Source organism: Leptidea sinapis, chromosome 5 (assembly GCF_905404315.1).
Source record: "Leptidea sinapis chromosome 5, ilLepSina1.1, whole genome shotgun sequence".
In the NCBI taxonomy this organism is placed as follows: domain Eukaryota; kingdom Metazoa; phylum Arthropoda; class Insecta; order Lepidoptera; family Pieridae; genus Leptidea; species Leptidea sinapis.
In genome coordinates, this window is record NC_066269.1 from 460,483 (window position 1) to 481,914 (window position 21,432).

Sequence of the window (21,432 nt, forward strand, 5' to 3'; positions counted from 1 at the left end):
TTTTGTGTCACAGTTTTGTTGTTTTTGTGTCAAACTAAACACTTTAGTATATTTATTTACTGGACGAACGAGCATATATGGGTCACCTGAAGGTATGTGATCAGCGCATCCTATGCTCTCTTATAACACCAGAGGAATCACAAGAGCGTTGCCGACCTTATAAAGCGTCGAACAAATGAATACAAAAACCCAAACAACATTGTTGCGTGGCGGGCGAGGGTCCAACTGGGGGCTCTGTGGTGAGAGTCAACGATTTCAACCTTTTGCGCCATCGACGCTTTAATATATTTTTTTTGGATAGATCTACGGACGTGCGATACCTACAATGGTCACACGGAGCCGCTGGTTTGACGTCCCTCTGACCCGCGAGGAAACACTGAACTCTGACAAGAAGCTGATCATCACATTCGGACCGTCTCAGGACCCTGATGGTGTAACCATGCTCGACTCACTCAAGGTAAGATAAAGTTTTTATTCTTTTTTTTTTAAAACTAGTTTGTAGTTATTAGTTCTCTTTATCGAAAAATGCCGGTGATACACTTGCTTGTTACTCGCACAAAAGCATGCCACTTAGAAGTATAAACGAGCTACTTGCATATGTATTGAGATTCTGCCAGTAGCTCACGTGCCAGTTCAAGGTATACCAGTAGATCGCAAGGCGTTTGAATTTCTTCAGCTTGAGAGGCCGTGGGACGGGAGACTCGCAGCCAGCTACGAGCACGCGACGTCTTAACGTGTTTGCTAGTAAATCGGGCAAATATCAGCCAAGATATTTTTTTATGCTTATTTTTGTTGTTTTAGCCGTAGTTTTTGAAAAACATTATGGCTCGTTGGGACGACGAGGCAACTTTATTATTCATTTTGCTCAACCGTGAACAGCCGTGTTCATGGAACATGTCTTCTCCGCTTAGTTATTAATAAAATTGCTCGTATTTGAGAATGCGTATATACTATCAAAAGTTTGTTCACCAAAATAGTCGCGAGTTGTATTGTAACACTATTTATTTCTGCGCGTCACTGACACGGTACGCAACTATCAACTATCTAGAAACTGTTTTAACAGACAAGCTTGAGTATCACGCGATGACATTCTGCTCGTACCTGGCGTGCCAGCTCAGCTGCCGGCATACTATTCACTTGCATGTGTATCACGGGCTTTTATCTACGCGATAAGAATTAAACACTGTTTAAAGTTGTTACGTTAGACGTGGCACGTGAAATAGACTTCAAGTCTTATCAGTTTTTTTTTATAGAATAGGAGGACAAACGAGCGAACGGGTAACCTGGTGTTAAGTGATCACTGCCGCCCAAATTGTCCTGATTTATACTTAAATATTATTGTTATATTGATATAATATTATTGTTCAAGGTATACGGCAAAAATAAAGAACAATTTGGATGGCCGGAAGAGAATGAAGATCCGTCTGCCTGCCCGTCATCCAGTAAAGTGGCCACGGTATGTTTAAAACGATGTATCTTAGTATAAGACATGAAATCTATTTGTTCTGATGTTTTTATTTTATTTGTTTATTCAAAAAGGCTTACCAACTAAATACCATTTATTTACCTATGCACTCAGAATTTAACAAATATAATAAAATAGTTAACCTAAATGTAAATGTAATTATAAATCAAAAAGAATTCTAAAGGAATCAATTTTGAGAAAACGAATGCCTTTTTTATTAACTTAAATAATAGGTAGCTACAACATTTGTGTACTAAATACATGTATTATTTTAAATAAAAAATCTACAATTTATGAAGAGCAATATAAATTTGTTTTTAAAATTAAGAGAATTTGAAAAAAAGATAAGTTTCAATTTATTCATCAATTTAGAAATACTATATAATTGTAACATTAGATGTAGGGGAGTTAACCCATAAACTGTGTACTGAAAATGTTAATCCCAAAGAGGATGTAAATACTACGTATAAGCGCCGGGACTGCTTAAGTTAAAAAAAAATAGGTTAGCATGAAACGTGCAGTGAGATTTGACATAATTACAATATGGCAACGAAGTATAATCCGGTTAAGTTTGAAAGCGAACAATTGCTTAAAACGTAATCACCTGTCAATATATCAATGACTGCTGCATGTTTCATACGATCGCTCTTTTCTTAGAGAGTGTCGCTAGACTGTATAATACTTGCAAAAGTCAACAAAATATATCCGTTCAATTTAAGGAGTCCGAAGGCGCCAGCGGTGATCCAAACAAACCGAGCTCAGTAGAGCGCTTAGCGTGCGCGGCCCTGGAAGCACTGGAGCTGGGCGCCATGGCGACCGCCGGCGCGAGTGCGGGCGCGGCCGCCGGCGCCGCCCACTCGGGCGTGGAGGCGGCCGCCGACGCCGCCAGGAGCTTGTTGTGCGTGCCCGCCTCGCCTCTCTTGCACGCGCGAGCGCAGTGTCTGTTGAGGGCCCTGTATCAGAACAATTATCATCAATATAAGGTTTGCTATTTTATATTATGGGGGCAGACAGCCATAATACAGAGTTAAATATAAAACTTTTACTGATTAAACTTCGAAAATTTAAGACTCCGTCTTGCTCAAGTGGACAATATAGTGCGACACTTGGCATGGTGACGGCCATGAAGAAAGATTTTAAAGATTTGGAGCAGCAGCGTGACCAACTTTTACAGGAGAACAGAGCCATTAGGAATAGATTAACACACTCCTTTTCAAAAACGATGTATTGACTATGAACAGCTCCTCAAAGATATAAGTAGTAAAAAAAGTAGTCAATCATGTCATGAAATATGTTGTGAAGCAGAGGTTGGCAAAGCCTTTCAATAATTTCATGACATTATTGGTACACCTTTTAGAAATAACACTTCAGATAAAAGAAAGTCTATACAAAAAAGAAACAATACAGACTATTTAATAAGTATTGTAATGATCTTATCACTAATGCTTAGTTACTTAAAATATAGAAATCTATGTAACCGAATAATAAAAGATGCAAGAGAAAAATACTACAAGAAGATTTTTTTTTAATATGAAGCTTCTAATAGAAAGAGAAAACAAAAGTGTACAATAAATAATTGTTCATAAATAATAAAATTATAAGTTTTTCGTCAGAGGAAAATAACAAATGCTCTTAACGGATTTTACTGCTCAGTTTAAGACAAATTTAGGATAAAAGTAAGAGCTACAGAAAAAACCCAATATAGCTAAAATAGTCTCCCTCCCCCGCAAATACAAAGTTTTTTTATTTTTAAAACCTACAAGCCCAGTAGAAGTTTGCTAGTTATCTTAAGAATATCGAAAATAGTTTGTATGTATCGGAAATCAAGTAAGCGCTGAAAATGGACCAGAAATTATGTTTGTAGTCGCTTAGGGGAGCTCGCTAGGACCAATTTTGTTTAATATTTATCTTAACGACGTCTGTTCTCTACTAACAGACAGACAGACAGAATCTAAATTACTGTTTTGCCGATGATACTGATGATATTAAGGTTTCTTATAGAATGTTTTTCTAAACGGAATAGTTTACTCCCCCTGTAATTTCTAAAATAAGAGAATGCTAAAACTAAAAAAATATATGATGTACATTAGCACGCAAACTTCCACCGAAAATTTGTTTGAACGAGATAAGAGAGAGAGTATGTTACTTAAGGCTACGGAACCCTTAATGGGCGATTCCGACTCGCACTTGCCCGCTTTTTTCATACTGATGTACTTTTTTAATGAAAAAAGATAGTTAAGAGACGAGCGCCAAAACGCGCGAGTAAAACGTTCGCCTGATGAAAAGTATAAAAATATACAGCCCGTCCATTACATTACATGCAGAATACAGTGCCGCTCAGGAGTCTTGATTGAATCCATAACTATGCGGCCTCGCTATTGCACTCGGCGCTTTGAGACGAGATTTTAAGTCTAGCCCAATAATTTAACTAGATACGGCGCCTTTAAAATGGAAACGATAATGCTTTCACATTCACATATATATGAAGTTTTAAGAATTGTCAATAACATGTGACTTCGGTATAGTTTACCAATGAGTATTACATGCGTGCAGGACCAGGCGGTCGCGCGCTACGTGTGCTCGGTGCTCCGCGAGCTGCGCCACACGCCCGACGCCCGCAACATCGACCCCGAGGCGTACTTCCGGCTGCTGCTGATGGCGCGCGAGCTGGCTGTCGCTCGCCCGCACCACGTCGTGGCCTACACCGCGCCCACGCCGCCCAGGCCCGCCTCCGGTACGCTCTAGTTGAACTGTAAGGTCGCGCGCCACGTGTGCTCGGAGCGCGCCACACGCCCGACGCCCGCAACATCGACCCCGAGGCGTACTTCCGGCTGCTGCTGATGGCGCGCGAGCTGGCTGTCGCTCGCCCGCACCACGTCGTGGCCTACACCGCGCCCACGCCGCCCAGGCCCGCCTCCGGTACGCTCTAGTTGAACTGTAAGGTCGCGCGCCACGTGTGCTCGGAGCGCGCCACACGCCCGACGCCCGCAACATCGACCCCGAGGCGTACTTCCGGCTGCTGCTGATGGCGCGCGAGCTGGCTGTCGCTCGCCCGCACCACGTCGTGGCCTACACCGCGCCCACGCCGCCCAGGCCCGCCTCCGGTACGCTCTAGTTGAACTGTAAGGTCGCGCGCCACGTGTGCTCGGAGCGCGCCACACGCCCGACGCCCGCAACATCGACCCCGAGGCGTACTTCCGGCTGCTGCTGATGGCGCGCGAGCTGGCTGTCGCTCGCCCGCACCACGTCGTGGCCTACACCGCGCCCACGCCGCCCAGGCCCGCCTCCGGTACGCTCTAGTTGAACTGTAAGGTCGCGCGCCACGTGTGCTCGGAGCGCGCCACACGCCCGACGCCCGCAACATCGACCCCGAGGCGTACTTCCGGCTGCTGCTGATGGCGCGCGAGCTGGCTGTCGCTCGCCCGCACCACGTCGTGGCCTACACCGCGCCCACGCCGCCCAGGCCCGCCTCCGGTACGCTCTAGTTGAACTGTAAGGTCGCGCGCCACGTGTGCTCGGAGCGCGCCACACGCCCGACGCCCGCAACATCGACCCCGAGGCGTACTTCCGGCTGCTGCTGATGGCGCGCGAGCTGGCTGTCGCTCGCCCGCACCACGTCGTGGCCTACACCGCGCCCACGCCGCCCAGGCCCGCCTCCGGTACGCTCTAGTTGAACTGTAAGGTCGCGCGCCACGTGTGCTCGGAGCGCGCCACACGCCCGACGCCCGCAACATCGACCCCGAGGCGTACTTCCGGCTGCTGCTGATGGCGCGCGAGCTGGCTGTCGCTCGCCCGCACCACGTCGTGGCCTACACCGCGCCCACGCCGCCCAGGCCCGCCTCCGGTACGCTCTAGTTGAACTGTAAGGTCGCGCGCCACGTGTGCTCGGAGCGCGCCACACGCCCGACGCCCGCAACATCGACCCCGAGGCGTACTTCCGGCTGCTGCTGATGGCGCGCGAGCTGGCTGTCGCTCGCCCGCACCACGTCGTGGCCTACACCGCGCCCACGCCGCCCAGGCCCGCCTCCGGTACGCTCTAGTTGAACTGTAAGGTCGCGCGCCACGTGTGCTCGGAGCGCGCCACACGCCCGACGCCCGCAACATCGACCCCGAGGCGTACTTCCGGCTGCTGCTGATGGCGCGCGAGCTGGCTGTCGCTCGCCCGCACCACGTCGTGGCCTACACCGCGCCCACGCCGCCCAGGCCCGCCTCCGGTACGCTCTAGTTGAACTGTAAGGTCGCGCGCCACGTGTGCTCGGAGCGCGCCACACGCCCGACGCCCGCAACATCGACCCCGAGGCGTACTTCCGGCTGCTGCTGATGGCGCGCGAGCTGGCTGTCGCTCGCCCGCACCACGTCGTGGCCTACACCGCGCCCACGCCGCCCAGGCCCGCCTCCGGTACGCTCTAGTTGAACTGTAAGGTCGCGCGCCACGTGTGCTCGGAGCGCGCCACACGCCCGACGCCCGCAACATCGACCCCGAGGCGTACTTCCGGCTGCTGCTGATGGCGCGCGAGCTGGCTGTCGCTCGCCCGCACCACGTCGTGGCCTACACCGCGCCCACGCCGCCCAGGCCCGCCTCCGGTACGCTCTAGTTGAACTGTAAGGTCGCGCGCCACGTGTGCTCGGAGCGCGCCACACGCCCGACGCCCGCAACATCGACCCCGAGGCGTACTTCCGGCTGCTGCTGATGGCGCGCGAGCTGGCTGTCGCTCGCCCGCACCACGTCGTGGCCTACACCGCGCCCACGCCGCCCAGGCCCGCCTCCGGTACGCTCTAGTTGAACTGTAAGGTCGCGCGCCACGTGTGCTCGGAGCGCGCCACACGCCCGACGCCCGCAACATCGACCCCGAGGCGTACTTCCGGCTGCTGCTGATGGCGCGCGAGCTGGCTGTCGCTCGCCCGCACCACGTCGTGGCCTACACCGCGCCCACGCCGCCCAGGCCCGCCTCCGGTACGCTCTAGTTGAACTGTAAGGTCGCGCGCCACGTGTGCTCGGAGCGCGCCACACGCCCGACGCCCGCAACATCGACCCCGAGGCGTAATTCCGGCTGCTGCTGATGGCGCGCGAGCTGGCTGTCGCTCGCCCGCATCACGTCGTGGCCTACACCGCGCCCACGCCGCCCAGGCCCGCCTCCGGTACGCTCTAGTTGAACTGTAAGGTCGCGTGCTACGTGTGCTCGGCGCTCGTTGGTCGATGACGAAACTGTTTGTAGACACAATATTTTTGGCCAACACGCTATTAGCATGGTAACAGATGTATTATATGTATTCAGGCGACTGGTCGGTCCTGTGGAAGGAGGGCTCCCCGGAGGCAGGCGAACCGCACCTGCTCGTGCTGCTGGCGAGCGTGCTGTGGCGGCTGGCGGAGTGCCGGCGCGCGGCGCGGGGTCCGCCCGGCCTGCTGGTGTACGGCCTGCGCCACGTGGAGCACACGCTGCACGCGCTGGCGGACGTGGTGCACGCCTTCCAGCTGCACGCGCACCCCGACTGTGTGAGTCACGCATTCTTAGCTCTTTTTAAAATATATAGGCAGATCATCATCATCATCATATACATACATCTGGAAGAAAGCCTTTATCACACCAATACATAAAATTAGCCCTAAAGACCGAGAGGAAAACTATAGACCAATTTCTAAACTATCTGTTTTTGCCAAAGTTCTAGAAAAAATAGTGCATAAGCAAGTTCAATTTGTCTTAGAACACATATTTAGTGCAAATAAACATGGCTTTTTTCAAGGAAGATCAACCACATCGAATTTGCTTCTTTGCACTGAAACACTGTCAAAGTATATGTCGGAGCCTTCCCAAGCAGATTTCATATACACTGACTTTAAGAAAGCATTTGATAGAATTGACCATTCTATTCTTCTTGACAAATTACTACAAATAGAGATTCGAGGCAACTTATATCGATAGTTTTCAGCTTATATCGCCAATAGATGTCAAGATGTTGTTCTAAATGGTTTTAAATCTGCTAATATGTCTATTCCTTCTGGAGTCACACGGACACAAGGATCCATTCTGGGCCCCCTTTTATTTAAAATTTTCTTAAATGTCATATCCTAATTTTAAGATAATATTATACGCCGACGATATGAAAATACATTGCCCGGTTAATTGTATTAGAGATGCTGAACTTTTACAAACTGATATAGGTAAATTTGTTAGTTATTGCGCAGAACACAAATTAGATCTCAATATATCAAAATGCTTTATTTGCACTAGAAAACAGAATGTCATAAATTAAAATAACTCAATATTTGGAACATCAAATAACAAGAGAATCATCCATTAAAGATCTCGAAGTTATCTTTGATTCATAGCTACTATTTGATCTACACATAAACAATATAATTATTAAGACATTAGGGTTTATCATGAGGATGTGTTCTGAACTAACGTCAATAAAACTGATGAAAATATTTTACTGTGCTTACGTTCGTAGCCATCTAGCGCATCTCAAGTATGGAACTCAGGTTATAATGTGTACGTTAACCGTATTGAAGTAATACAGAAAAGATTCATACGTTACTTACAATTCCGTACAAAAATCTATTACTATAGTTTATTTATTTGTTTATTTATTAAGGACAATCAACGGGTTACAATTAATCATTATTAAACTAAACAAAATGAGGTACTTACATATTAATTGTTAAATTGTAGACCCACTTAGAGATTGCCACAGCTTGCAAAAGAGATACTAGTTAGAAGCAGAAGAAACGAAAAAGAAGAGGGACAAGATATTATAAGATCCAACAAGCTGTAACAGTCAACTACCTTCCTTGTAACGGTTCTAGTACAATGAACAAATAACACACAATTGGAGCTAACATAAAAATAAAATAAAAAAAACCCTAATAATAAAGTTTTCTAAATCTAGTGCAATGAACAAATAACACAAATTAGAGCTAAGATAAAAATAAAATCCAAAAAACCTAATAAAACCTAATAATTAAATTTTCAAAATCTAGGTCAATGAACAGATAATACACAATTAGAGCTAACTTAAAAATAAAATTTTCAGAAACCCAAATACGAATAAAATGAAATAATACGAAATACTCAAAAGATACTAAACCATTTCGTCACTATATTGTGAAAGTCGTCCGTTATCTTTTTTTTTAATTTAGGAAAACTATCACCTACTATATCAATGTCGAGAACTTTATTTATGCTATTATATAAAGTTAACATCCTATTGATAGGTGCTGAGAGCCCTAGGTTTGTTTTTGAGACGCCAGCTTTGAAAGGCATATAGTTTATAACACGACGTGGAACGGATACGGTCGTGGAATTCTTACAGATATTTTATAAAGTAAGTCAGACGCATCTAAGCCTTCATTGAGAAGTCTATGTAAAAACCATAAGTCTAATAGTTTTCTACGGTCTGACAGAGTCAATAAGTTATATCGGAGTCTGGAATAGTAGCTAGAATTTACATTCCATAACTTATCGCCAAAACTTACATAGTGCAGAAAGCGCTTTTGGATTCGTTCAATTCTCATAGAATGTGTATTATAGTGAGGATTACAGGCAACTAAAGCATACTCAAGAATACTCCTGGTAAGAGCGTTAAACAACAATAATTTAGTGTTCGAATTCCGGAAGCCTTTGGAGCTACGCTTAATGAACCCAGTGATCTTTGATGCTTTCTTACATATGTTATCGATATGAGCAATAAAGCTTAGTTTATGATCCATAACGATACCTAAGTCTCTAATATAATTTACATTTTGAACATTATGGCCATTTATACTATATACGAATTGAATCGGATGAACTTTTCTATGAAACGAAATACGATAGCATTTATTATGATTCATTACCATTTTATTAGCAATACACCAGCGACTTAAACAATTTAGATCATCCTGCAACAAGTAGGAGTCCTTTACAGAGTTGATCGCACTAAACGCTTTCAAGTCATCGGCGTAAAGCAAAATTTCTGAGTTGACAAAGCAGTTTACAATGTCATTGATAAATATGTAAAAAAGCACCGGACCAATAATGGATCCCTGGGGCACTCCAGAGCGCGCCGTGTAAGAAATAGAAGATTCGAAACCACCCAAAACTACTGTCATATGTCTGTCTCTTAGGTAAGAGGCAAACCAGTTAACAATATTTCCGACGAAACCGTAATACTTTAGCTTGTCAATAAGAATGTTATGGTCGGCTAGGTCGAACGCTATAGAGAAATCCGTATACAGCCCATCTACTTGTATATTTCTATCAACTTGAGATGATAAATTTTCAACATAAGTGACTAGATTCGACGAAGTGGATCTTTTTTATAGAAGCCATGCTGCCTCATGGTTAAAATAGACTTCATATGCCAGTTAATATGAGGTCAAACAAGTGACTCGAATATTTTAGCCAGTACCTATAGGCAGCTTAGAAATTGGCCGATATTTTGTGACATCCCTTCTATCACCATATTTAAAAACAGGTACGATAAGACCAATTTTCCATATCGTAGGGAAAACCCCCTCAAATGGCGATCTATTAAATATGATATTAAGGGGAAACGCTAGACTCTTAGCACAGTTTTTGATAAAAATTGGTGGAACTTGATCTGCTCCGGCACCTTTATTTATGTCAATATTTAAGAGCTTTTTTTTAACATCTTCGACAGAGAAAGTTAAATTATCCACAACAGCAACGTTATTAAAAAAAATAAATCGAATTCTGTATTTCTCTTTTTCCTTGACTCGTTTGATTAGCTTTCCAGTGTACCAATGTGGATATTGATAGGTTTTAATGGTATACGTGTTTTAATAATATCCTTAATTACAGAATAGAAACATGACACCATGCCATTAACGCCTAAACTGTTGGAGAGTACTTCGGTCCAAGTAATCTTTTCAAGGTCACTATTGACCTGATCGTAATCGGCTGAAAAGAAATCTGGCCTCTTGCACCTCTTTGAGGTTACCAACTCCTCGACACCCAAGTCTACGGAGATTTCTAATGGGGGATGGTATTTGTCCAACTTCTACAACTACTTAAACAATCCGAAACAATTGATAACTTGCGTATTACCGACATTGCTAAGAACTAGGTCTAAGGTTTTATTAAAGGAGTTACGGACACCGTTGTGTTGCAACAAGTTGTTCTCGGACATAAAATCTATGAGACATGTACCTATAGGAGAGTTATAGTTCTCAGGCAATAAATTGCCCTGGGATGGTTGCCAGTTTAGCGCAGGTATATTAAAGTCGCCAAGAATTAAAGTATGCCCTTGTTCTAGCATTGCAGCAGATGCTTGATCAGTGAATCTCTCTAGTACATCAAATGTGATTGGAGACGGCAAATACACGGTACATACTGATAGGGTTTGAGTTACAGATCCAGATTTATATACTATATTAATCCAAAGACATTCAGAAGTACCTTCCCACTCAAACATTCTATAACATTTATATTTTTTCCGCACAGCAATCATAACACCACCTCCGTCATGTTTATAGTTGGACTCAGTCGTTTCTCGATCCCGGCGGAATAGATGATACCTTTCGTCAATAATTTCATTATCGTATATATTAGAATTTAACCAGGTCTCTGTTAAAAGCTATTACATCATAATCTGAGTTTAAGATTGAAAAGTGAACATCATCATATTTTGTCTTTATACCTCGTGCATTTTGTTAATAAATTCGTAACGACGACATTTTAAAAGTTAAACACCAGTAAACAAGCAATAAAAAAATATATATAATATCACCGAATATGACTAAACTATACTAATTTACGAAAAATGTCTGAGTTTTTTATATATACAACATCACTTGATATATTTTTCCTCATGAAGATATTTCCATTCCGCGACCATACAAATTGCCACTGTTTTTCCTTTTTAAACTTTCTGGCCTCAGCATGCAAAGCTTTTGCCTCGGGGCTTAGATGTTCCATGATAAAAACTCCCTGCTTTTCGCCTGCGAGTCCAAGGTGCGATGTATTGAGTCTATCATCCTTAGTTTTATTTTTGTTAAACTTTGTTATGTTAGCGTAAAACTGGTCTCTGATGATTGGGCTGTAAAATTTCACCAAAACTGTTCTAGGACGAGGGGAATCTTTATTGAGCTTTGCTATCCGCGTACATTTCAAAATGTGACCTTCTTTGATTGGGTTCCTCGCTGTTTTGCCGATCTGCTCGACCATATTTAACAAGTTTTCACTCCTATGTTCAGGTACGCTGTGTATCTCCAGATTACACGCGCTAGACTCTCTTTCGAAAAGGTACAGCCTGTCTTCAAGATTCCTCACGTCAGTACGCAGTTCTTCGTTTACCTTTTTCAGGAGATGCACGTCGTTCTTAGCTTCATCCAATTCAAGTTTTATCTCGTCGTATTTTGATGAGAATAAGTCGAGTGAATTCTGCATGACCTTAAATTTATCATCAATTAGATTAAGCAAAGCACACTTCTGCTCCTCTTGGGACTTAGACAGGCTATTCAGGATATCAGTTTTAAAGGCCTGTGAGTATTTAGTGGGCATACTATGTGAAGCACCGACAACCTCGACGCCTTTTACTGGCGTGCTGTCCTAGTTTAGAGGCCCCTTTTTGATCGCGACTTTACATGTAGGACATTTCCATGTCGTTTTATATGCGGCAGACAGTTTGTTATAATTTTCCTTGGTCATACCTATGCATAAATAATGATATAAAGAAGCGCAAAGCGAGCATTTTATTAATTCCTTAGATTCAAGGGTAGAATTGCAAGCAACACATATATATGGCATGTTGTTGTTGAGCACAAGCAATAATAAACTCTTAAGCGTTAATGAGTGCTTTTTTAAGCCACTAAAACTTTATGGCACTTTAAATATAATATTATAGATAAATAATATAATGAATTAGAAAAAGGTCAGTCGTCTTACTTGGTTCAATACTCTATTTATTTATTTATTTATTTATTTAGGTTCACCAACAGATTATACACTATTACTAGCTTATAAAAATAACAAAATAAGTATAAATTATGGTGTAAATCCAATTACAGGCAAACCAGCATGCATTTTTGAGTTGCACAAGTGCGGGGTTGCAAGTTTACAATGAAAGAATATTGTATTGTACTATTATAGTACTATAATGTAGAAGTAACAAGTGAAAAAAAAAAATACTAAAAATTAAATTTTGGATATAAATCAAAACAAAGCATACGTTATGTGGTTTCTGCACTCATAAATTGCTGCAATAATTTTTTGTAATGCGGAGGGGAGGAGGAGTGGATGTCAACACGAGTAGTTTTGAAAAGATTATTGTGCTCCCGGCAGATCCTTTCTAAAACACTATTAGCACCGAGTTCAGTTCTATATAAATTTCCAATAAAAGGTTTGAAATTTGTGAAACGTGCACTTTCGCGTGGCACTGAAAATTTAATTTTGGCTAGGATATTGGGACAGTCTAATTTGTGATTTAAAATTTTGTATAGAAACATTTGATCATTCACCCAGCGACGATTTTCTAGTGACGTTATATTAAAGAAATGCAATCTATCATTATAAGAGGTTAACTCGAACTGTTTTTTTTCATGTACTGACAATAAAAAAAGAAAGCGTTTCTGGATTCTTTCGATTCTTTTGATAGGATCCTTATAGAATGGATTCCAAACGGTGGAGCCGTATTCTAATAAACTACGAATTAGAGCAAAATAAACCATTTTAAGAGCTAAACATGATTTAAACGTTTTGCAATTACGCCAAACAAAGCCTAATAATTTGTAACATTTATTGATTGTTACATCTATGTGTGTATTGAAGGATAATTTCTTGTCTAAAATAATTCCAAGGTCTCTGATTTCATCCACTTCATCTAACAAAAGATTATTTAAAGAATATGAAGTATTAAGCGGAATTCGTTTCTTTGTAAATTTTATATGCTGACATTTTTTTACATTAAGGGGCAATTTATTTTTAATAGACCATTCGGAAATACTGTTTAAGTCATTTTGAAGGGAAATCGAGTCTAACGGATTTTGGATAGATTTAAAAATCTTTAGGTCGTCAGCAAATAACGAAAAATTTGAAGATTTTATATGGTTACACAAGTCGTTAATAAATACTAAAAATAATATAGGACCTAGATGGGATCCCTGAGGGACTCCAGATGGAGCCATGAATGGATCTGATTGATACCCGCAAACCACAACTTGTAGTTGTCTGTACGACAAAAACGACGAGAGCCAGGACAGTAAAGTTCCTTGAATGCCAGCGTTATGTAGTTTACTTATTAACATTGAGTGGTTGACCCGATCGAAAGCTTTACTAACATCCATATATATAGCGTCCACTTGGTGTCCCTTGTCTATATTATCGATTACTTGAGTTGTAAATTCAGTTAAATTTGTTACGGTAGACATTTTATTGCGGAAACCATGCTGTTGAGGGACTAAAATAGATTTCAAATGAAAAGAAAGATAAGGACATATCAAAGATTCGAAAACCTTACCAAAAATGGACAATATAGAAATTGGCCTGTAGTTCATTATATCATCCGCTTGTCCGCTTTTCGGAATTGGCACAACATTAGCGGACTTCCATTTTTCAGGAAATAACCCAGTAGCCAGAGATCGATTATATATAGGATATAGCGGATCTATGGTAATTTTATGTCAACTAAATCCAAGATGGTGTCCGGTGTAATATTGGTGACAGCTGACAGGTTTCCCACCTCGTGTTCTTTAATTTCGTGCGAGTATTACTTTATCTTAATATAAAGATAAAGTAATACTCGAATAATTTCACGAATAAAGTTAAACAAAAAATTAGAACGACACAGAGCAATAGAAAGAAGTATATTGAAAATAAGAAAAATTCAAAAGATAAGAAATGTTCTAATTAGACAAAGAACAAAAATAAAAGATGCACTGACCCACGCATTGAAACTAAAATGGCAATGGGCCGGTCATATATCACGACTCACAGACAACAGATGGACGATAAATACAACGAAATGGAAAGGGCCGGTGGGCATTAGAAAAGTTGGAAGACCGTGTAAGAGGTGGACTGATGATGTGATTGAATACCCTGGAAAAGACTGGCTAATATTGGGCAAAGACCGAACGAATAGTGTGGAAAAAAATGGAGGAGGCCTTCACCCAAAGAGGGGCCCATACTACTAATTAAACATTTATTATTAAGAAATAGAAAAAAAAATACTAACGTAAAACTATTCTCTTTTTAAATTCTTATAATATTAGTCTTAAGTTAAGTTTACTAACAATAATTATAAGTTTGTTTTAATTTTTAAATTTAGCTTAACTTAATTATGTATTTATGTAATTTAGTATGGGAATAAAAGGCTTTTTTATTTTTTTGTTATTTTTTTTTATTTTATTATTACTTTATCTTCTGTTATCTTCGGCATCCACTGTCCGATTTCGATAATTTTTGCACCAAAAGAAAGAATTCGACGACTGCTAGAGGATGTGACAAAGATTTTTTCTTTTTTTATTACAACACTTCTGTAAATGGTCTGGAAGTTTAGCTCTCGTATTTCTGGAACTGATCTGAACGAACCGATTGTTTTGCTAACACTAGTGCAGGTGTATTAGGCACTAAACTTTAACTGTGTCGATTTTTAGCACAGAATATTCACTTTTAACTACTTTTGTAATATATTTGTCCGAACGATATCTATAATACGTCTTTCTGCTAAGATGACTGTAGTACTTCTGATAATTACATGTCACGCTGTAAAAATTTTGCTTTTTTGCTTCTCCAAGAAAGATGACGTGTTGCAGACATTACTTATATCCTAAATGAAGCAAACGGTAGAGTTAACTGTGCTGAACTGCTAGAGCAGATTTTTTATTTTTATGGAATAGGAGGACAAACGAGCGTACGGGTCACCTGTTGTTACCGCCGCCCATACTTTCTTGCAACATCAGATTGGCTTACGAACCACTGTCAGCTCCCAAAAACGAGGCAACATACTTGAAATACAATCAGTAAAAGGAAATTATAGACAGAACAGTTTTCTTATTAGAGCATGTAAACTTTATAATGAAGTTAATAGTGAATACGACCTTGACCTATTCAAGAAAACACCACTTCAATTTAGACGTCATGTAAATAAAAACTTTTAACTTATAAAAAGTAAAAGTAGGTTATTATTTGTGAAAACTTGTAAATAGCTTTCTGTTTCATAATAGATTAATTCTTAATATGTACCTAGTTGTAAGTTTTCGCAGTTAACGCAGTTGAGATGCGATCACTGCGTAGTATGTGTGGGGTAAGACTGACTGATAGAATTCCGAATGCGGTAATACGAGCGCGCTGTGGTTTGAAAGAGGATGTTGTGACAAGGACTGAAAAAGGAATGCTTAAATGGTTTGGACACGTGGAGCGAATGAGTGAAGAAAGAATGACGCATCAAATATATAAGGCAAGTGTGTGTGGGCAAGCCGGTCGCGGGAGACCTCGTAGAACATTCGTCGATCAAATTGGGGACGTTTTAAGAAAAGGAGAGGTCCGAAGCACCCGGAACCGGCGAGCATGTATGAAAAGAGTAATGAATGTAGAGGAAGCGCGTGAGGTTTGTAAGGATAGAAGCAAATGGCATTCTATTGTCTCTGCCTACCCCGACGGGAACAAGGCGTGAGTATGTGTGTGTGTATGTGTGTTGTAAGTTTTCTAAAGTTGTGACATAGCAGTAATCTCTTAATATTCCGTGAAATGCAATTTTTTGCAAAAAACATTTTTATTCTTATAAAAATTATACTATAATACATAATAGAAGTACAAACAATGCCTGCAGATAACTTGTTGATAAGTGATCACCCCCACCAAATACTTTTTTGCTAATCCGAGGTAGTTACTGAAATACTGCAAACGAAGTTATTACCGCAGTATGGTTTGAGGGATGTACCGTAAGACTATTCGTCTTCGGCATACTGTGTGAGTTGCATTAAAGGACGCATAATAGACACATATTCAAATTCAAATATTTTTATTCAAAATACGACATGATATTACTTATTGAACCACTCATTTGAAAAAGTATACCTCAGAACCGAGGAAGAACAAGAAACTCAGCGGGCTTCTTTTTTTATTCATAAAAAATATGGTTACAATGTAATATCCTACAATAAAACCTATTATTTAATAGGCTTAGGGCGGTTGCTCCATTCTCAAGATGTGTTATTTAAAAAAAAGTCATTTATGTAATAGTAACCTTTATAACACAATTTTTCTTAACAATTGTTTTGAATTTTGTAATACATAATTAGTGTGCTGTAAATTATTTTTAAAAATATTTTTTCTGTCATTTCATTCATTACAATTTATAACTATAAAGCAATTTCAGCCATCTTTCAGCCAGCTTTCATGTTAATCTTTTAAATACAGATTGAATTCGGCAACCAAATATACCTTTCGTTGCTGTTGGCTGAAGACCAAGACATAAGTTTCGGTGCTAAAACGGCGCTAATGAGAGTTTTGCGTCCAAGGGTTAAGAGGCGACGCGTCTACATTCCTTCACCCCCCAACACACCAGGTAATTATGCAAATAGTTTAGCAATTCATATTTAATATGTTATAACTATATTGTCGTCATTTATCGCCATTAAAAATCTGTTTAAAGTGAAAACTTCGTTTGGCGGACCGCACATACATTTTTTTGTGGTTAGGCTGATCTGTCGTGCTCTGAGGTGATGAAAATTTCGATCTGGTAAACTCGGGACCGCCGATTGTACTCGAGCGAGAAAGATGACAGCTCTTCGCTGATAAAGGGTGACATACTCGATCTGGTGAACTCGGGACCGCCGAGTGATTGAATATTACTTTTGATTTTGTGTAAAAGTTACATTTTTATTATTATTTTAGCTAGGCCGACGATTCGTGACCTCTCCAGAGCACGTTTTCAGAGGGACTGCGGTTGACACGAGTCGAGATAGTATTTGTCATAGTTATCGTTAAGAACTTTAGCGCTATTTGTTGCCTCGGAGGTGGTATTTGCTGTAGACAGATGGTTTTGGCAAAATTAACTAACAGTGTCCATTCCTTTTTTTATGTATGTATAGATTTTCTAGTTTTACTAGCGTAGGCCTCTTGAAACCTAGCTCTGGAAAGGTCACGAAAAGTGGATAAATAAAAGAATAATAAAAATTTAAATTTTACCCAAAAACTAGTTTAAATAAACAGTTTATAAAGTGTTATTTATTTAAAACCTTTTAACGTGAATGGTTCATGTAATGTCCCAGGAGCGGGTTCGTCGGCGACGCTCGGGCCGCCCCCGCGCTCGGAGGCCGGCGCCCGCGACCCCGACCACGACATGGACGTGGACGACTCGCTCGAGCCCATGGTGCTGCTGGCGCCCGACGGAGGTAACGACAAGGGTGATCAGGTGATGCTATTACAATGCACTGCCGCTCACAATTATTGAAAAACCCAAAATATCTGAGTGGCACTACAGCTGCGCTCGTCACCTTGAGACATTACTGCTACACGGCAGAAAAAGGCGCCGTTATGGTATCCTTAATCTAGCCGGCGTCGTGTGCAAAGAAGCCTTCCACTCGTAAATGATCATATGATTAATCCGCCTCCGCAGGCTGCCGCGACATCGTTTGATACTTCATCCAAATTAGACAAGTCAATGTCTGATTATCCAAATGTTGTGAGTTTTCCTTTGAGTGTAAATATCGTTAAGTTTTGTTTTTTAATCAATTCGATACGTGTTCCGCTCCTACACGAGGCATCTGCAGGAGATGTCGCCAAATTTCAGATTTAAGAGACTCCATAGTCTGGTGACAGAATTTGGCGAATTGGTTAAAAGACAAATGTTAGCGAAATTCGCGTTTAAGATAACACAACATTTGGATAATTATGGATTTCCGCAAAATAACACGTACTTCAAAAAAAATATGTCTGAATAACGTATAATTGACGTGTTTGGTAAGCAGTGGTAGTCATTTAAGTGACATGAAACATTTCTATACTTTTTTTATCTTTATTAATATTTTTTTATAATAATATTTAAAAATTATGTAGAGTTATATTTTGTACGTCGTCACCTTTGTGGACGATTTGGAGTCGTCATAGAGTCAGTTACTTGAATAATTATGATTATTTAACTTTTAAAGGTTTAAAAGGCGTGTAATTTAACCGTGTTTTGACATTAATTTTTGCGTAAACTCTTATGCAAAAACTATTTTAAGAACACAGTTACAATCACACTCGTATTAATCTTTTAAAAAGTATATTATTTAAATGTGTAATGGCGGCGTTAATCCAAGAAAGTACAATTGTAATAATAGTATGTCGTAATGATCGATGTACGTCAGGACTGGAGGCGCTGCTGGACATCCCGTCCGACGCCGACGACGAGACCATGGTGGAGCTCGCCATCGCGCTGTCGCTGCAGGAGCCGGCGCCCGCGGCCGCCGCGCCCGCGCCGCACGCACCGCACGCACCGCACGCACCCGCACCGCACGCGCGGCACGCACCCACCGCGCCCGTCTTCTGCGACACCAACGCCTCGCCTACTGGGTACCCGATCAACACATTTACTGTGGGAGAGATAGACAAACGAGCGTCCTATTAACCTAGTGTTAAGTGATCACCGCCGCCCTCATTTTCTTGCAACACCGGAGGAATCACGAGAGGGTTGCCGGCCCATCCAGTGATGCCCGAATTATTTTATTTTGATTTTTTTGTATTTTGAACATTGAATATTGTAAATGTGTTAGTAAACCGTTATTTAGCATTTCGCATAGCGGGACCGTTTATGTTAAAAATTATTTTATCAGAAGAGTGTGTAATTATATGAATACCGAACTTTGCCACTTAGACCTTTTCATGTCTAAGTCGTTAGCTTCGTTTAAATATGCTGTAACCATACATTTAGAAACTAACCCAATTTAGAATTATATTGTTTGTTGTAACTTACTAATATTCATATCTGTATTGGCTATTTTAAAAATTAGGGAACTTTAGGTCTAGATTTAATATCCCGTTTGTGTAATCAATTTATGAATGTGACCGTTTGTTTCTGTTGAATAGATAAATAAGTATTGTTCGATGGAAGGTTGTTAACCCTCGCGAGTTGTCTGCGGCAGGTCCGACGACGAGGCCAGCACGGCGGCCACGGACGGCAGCACGCTGCGCACGTCGCCGCACGACGCCGCGGGCTCGGCCGGCTCCGAGAGCTCCGGCCGCAGCAGCGCCTACGGTACGGTACACACTATACTTATATGAAGTATTCAAGATACTATTTTGGGAATTGCCCTGACGCAATTGATTTTATAACAATTGTTTTAAAGATTTTTGACTGCTGATTTATCCGTTCTTGTATTAAAGTATGCTTGCGTCAACATTTCATACTATTTCAATCAGAATAAAGATTTTTGAAAAAAAACTATAGAATTGAAGATCTTGAAAAACGACGTCATTTTATTGATACTGTTATTTTGTACAAAATAATTAATAATATTATGGATAGTCCCTCGTTGTTGCAATGTATAAACATAAAAATACCTCGCCCTCAAAAACGCACATGTCATTCAAACGAATAATTTCATGTAAATTCTTATTCTAGTTGTTATGTAGAAAATAGTTTTGTTCGTCGTGCGATATAGCTTCCTGTTCCAGTTTACCAAAATTTAAAAAACAAATTAAAATAATTTTATTTAAATTCTCATAGAATTTGTATGATCTCTTAAAGTATTTTTATATGTTTGTATAATAATTATTAATTATAGAATTTTCGCTATTAAACTTGTTAATTAAGAAACTCTAGGTCTACTATCTGTTATTTAATTTAGTTATTCATTTGTAAGACTGTCTGTTTCTGAATAAATAATATATAAATATTAATTTCAATGTTATAATGCTACATGTAGCAGCTGATAAGTAGCTGTAGTAGCTGTCACATTAATGGCGATTGGGTTTATATAATATCTATAATGATGTAAATTGTGTAGTTCAACTTAAAAATATAACTTAGCTCATTTTGCATCTAATAAATATTTTTTGTAATGTAATGTCATAAAAGGATAAACATTATCTTCAAAAAAATAAAAAAAAAAAACAACTGTCAACTTCTCAAGATATTTTATAATCAAAGACGTAATTGGAAAGTATACAGGGAGCAATCGGTGAGTGTTACCGGGCGATTATTCCGTAACTATTTCACATTTCAAAAAACTTTTAACTGATATCCAAAGAGCGTACCTTACCTTACGTTATCCGACCGGTCCCACTTGTACATACGACAGCTATATATATTCGCGTGCGCCAGCCGGTCCGTCGACGGCGAGCCAGCCCGCCGCGCCGGAGAGCGAGTCCCGCAAGCTGCACGCGCTGCGCGTGTCGCTGCTGTCGGCGGCGCTGTCGGCGCTGCCGGCGCTGTCGGCGCTGGCCGGCGTGCGCGTCATCCCGTTCGTGCAGGTCAGGGCGCGCAATGAAGATAGGCAAAAAAATATTTTTCGAACCTTGAAATTGTTGTAAAGGTATTTTAAAACCGAGTACGAAGTCTTCTGTATAATTTACTTTTATATTTTAAATTAATTAGCATTTATTGCATTTTGCCCTTTCGAATTATTGTTCAAAACCAACATACTATAATAAATTTTATAATTTAAATAGCACAAAAACCCAAATCACATCAGAAAAAAAAAATTACATGTATTTTTTAGTTTTTCCTTAGTTTGAACGCTGAGCGTTATAGTTATTCCTTATATTTATAGCGGCTGTTTAAATATCATAAAATGTCGTAGGTTGTGCTAATGCTAGCGGGCGACTTAGACTCCAGCGTAGAAGGTGACCGTGCTGTTCTAGACCGCCTCCTGGAGGAACTGGTTTCGGAACTTGACATCAGATCGCAAGAGGCGGGTGTTGAAAGTCGCGACGTATACTTAGACGCCAATGCAAACGGGCAGACCCCGCCCATACACGTGAGAACCAATCGAAGGGAGTTGCAGCTCATTATCATGAGACTGCTCAGTGAGTATCTATTTTGCG

At 41.0% G+C, this 21,432-nt stretch overlaps 1 protein-coding gene across 19 annotated transcripts in view; it reads left to right on the forward strand.

Annotated features, from left to right (window-relative positions):
• LOC126964629 (protein purity of essence) overlaps positions 1-21,432 on the forward strand; it is a 96,547-nt gene that overhangs the window by 5,186 nt on the left and 69,929 nt on the right. For 6 of the 19 annotated variants that reach the window (XM_050807822.1, XM_050807820.1, XM_050807819.1 and 3 more), the window contains exons 4-14: positions 302-457; positions 1,370-1,456; positions 2,185-2,448; positions 4,019-4,199; positions 6,742-6,959; positions 16,822-16,969; positions 17,676-17,798; positions 18,756-18,960; positions 19,530-19,642; positions 20,711-20,859; positions 21,189-21,414. In XM_050807822.1, coding sequence (XP_050663779.1) covers positions 302-457; positions 1,370-1,456; positions 2,185-2,448; positions 4,019-4,199; positions 6,742-6,959; positions 16,822-16,969; positions 17,676-17,798; positions 18,756-18,960; positions 19,530-19,642; positions 20,711-20,859; positions 21,189-21,414 — 1,870 coding nt within the window. Of the gene's footprint in view, positions 1-301; positions 458-1,369; positions 1,457-2,184; positions 2,449-4,018; positions 4,200-4,290; positions 4,385-4,475; positions 4,570-4,660; positions 4,755-4,845; positions 4,940-5,030; positions 5,125-5,215; positions 5,310-5,400; positions 5,495-5,585; positions 5,680-5,770; positions 5,865-5,955; positions 6,050-6,140; positions 6,235-6,325; positions 6,420-6,567; positions 6,605-6,741; positions 6,960-16,821; positions 16,970-17,675; positions 17,799-18,755; positions 18,961-19,529; positions 19,643-20,710; positions 20,860-21,188; positions 21,415-21,432 lie in introns of those variants that run through there. The other 13 variants (XM_050807823.1, XM_050807824.1, XM_050807825.1 and 10 more) reach the window with 13 other exon arrangements.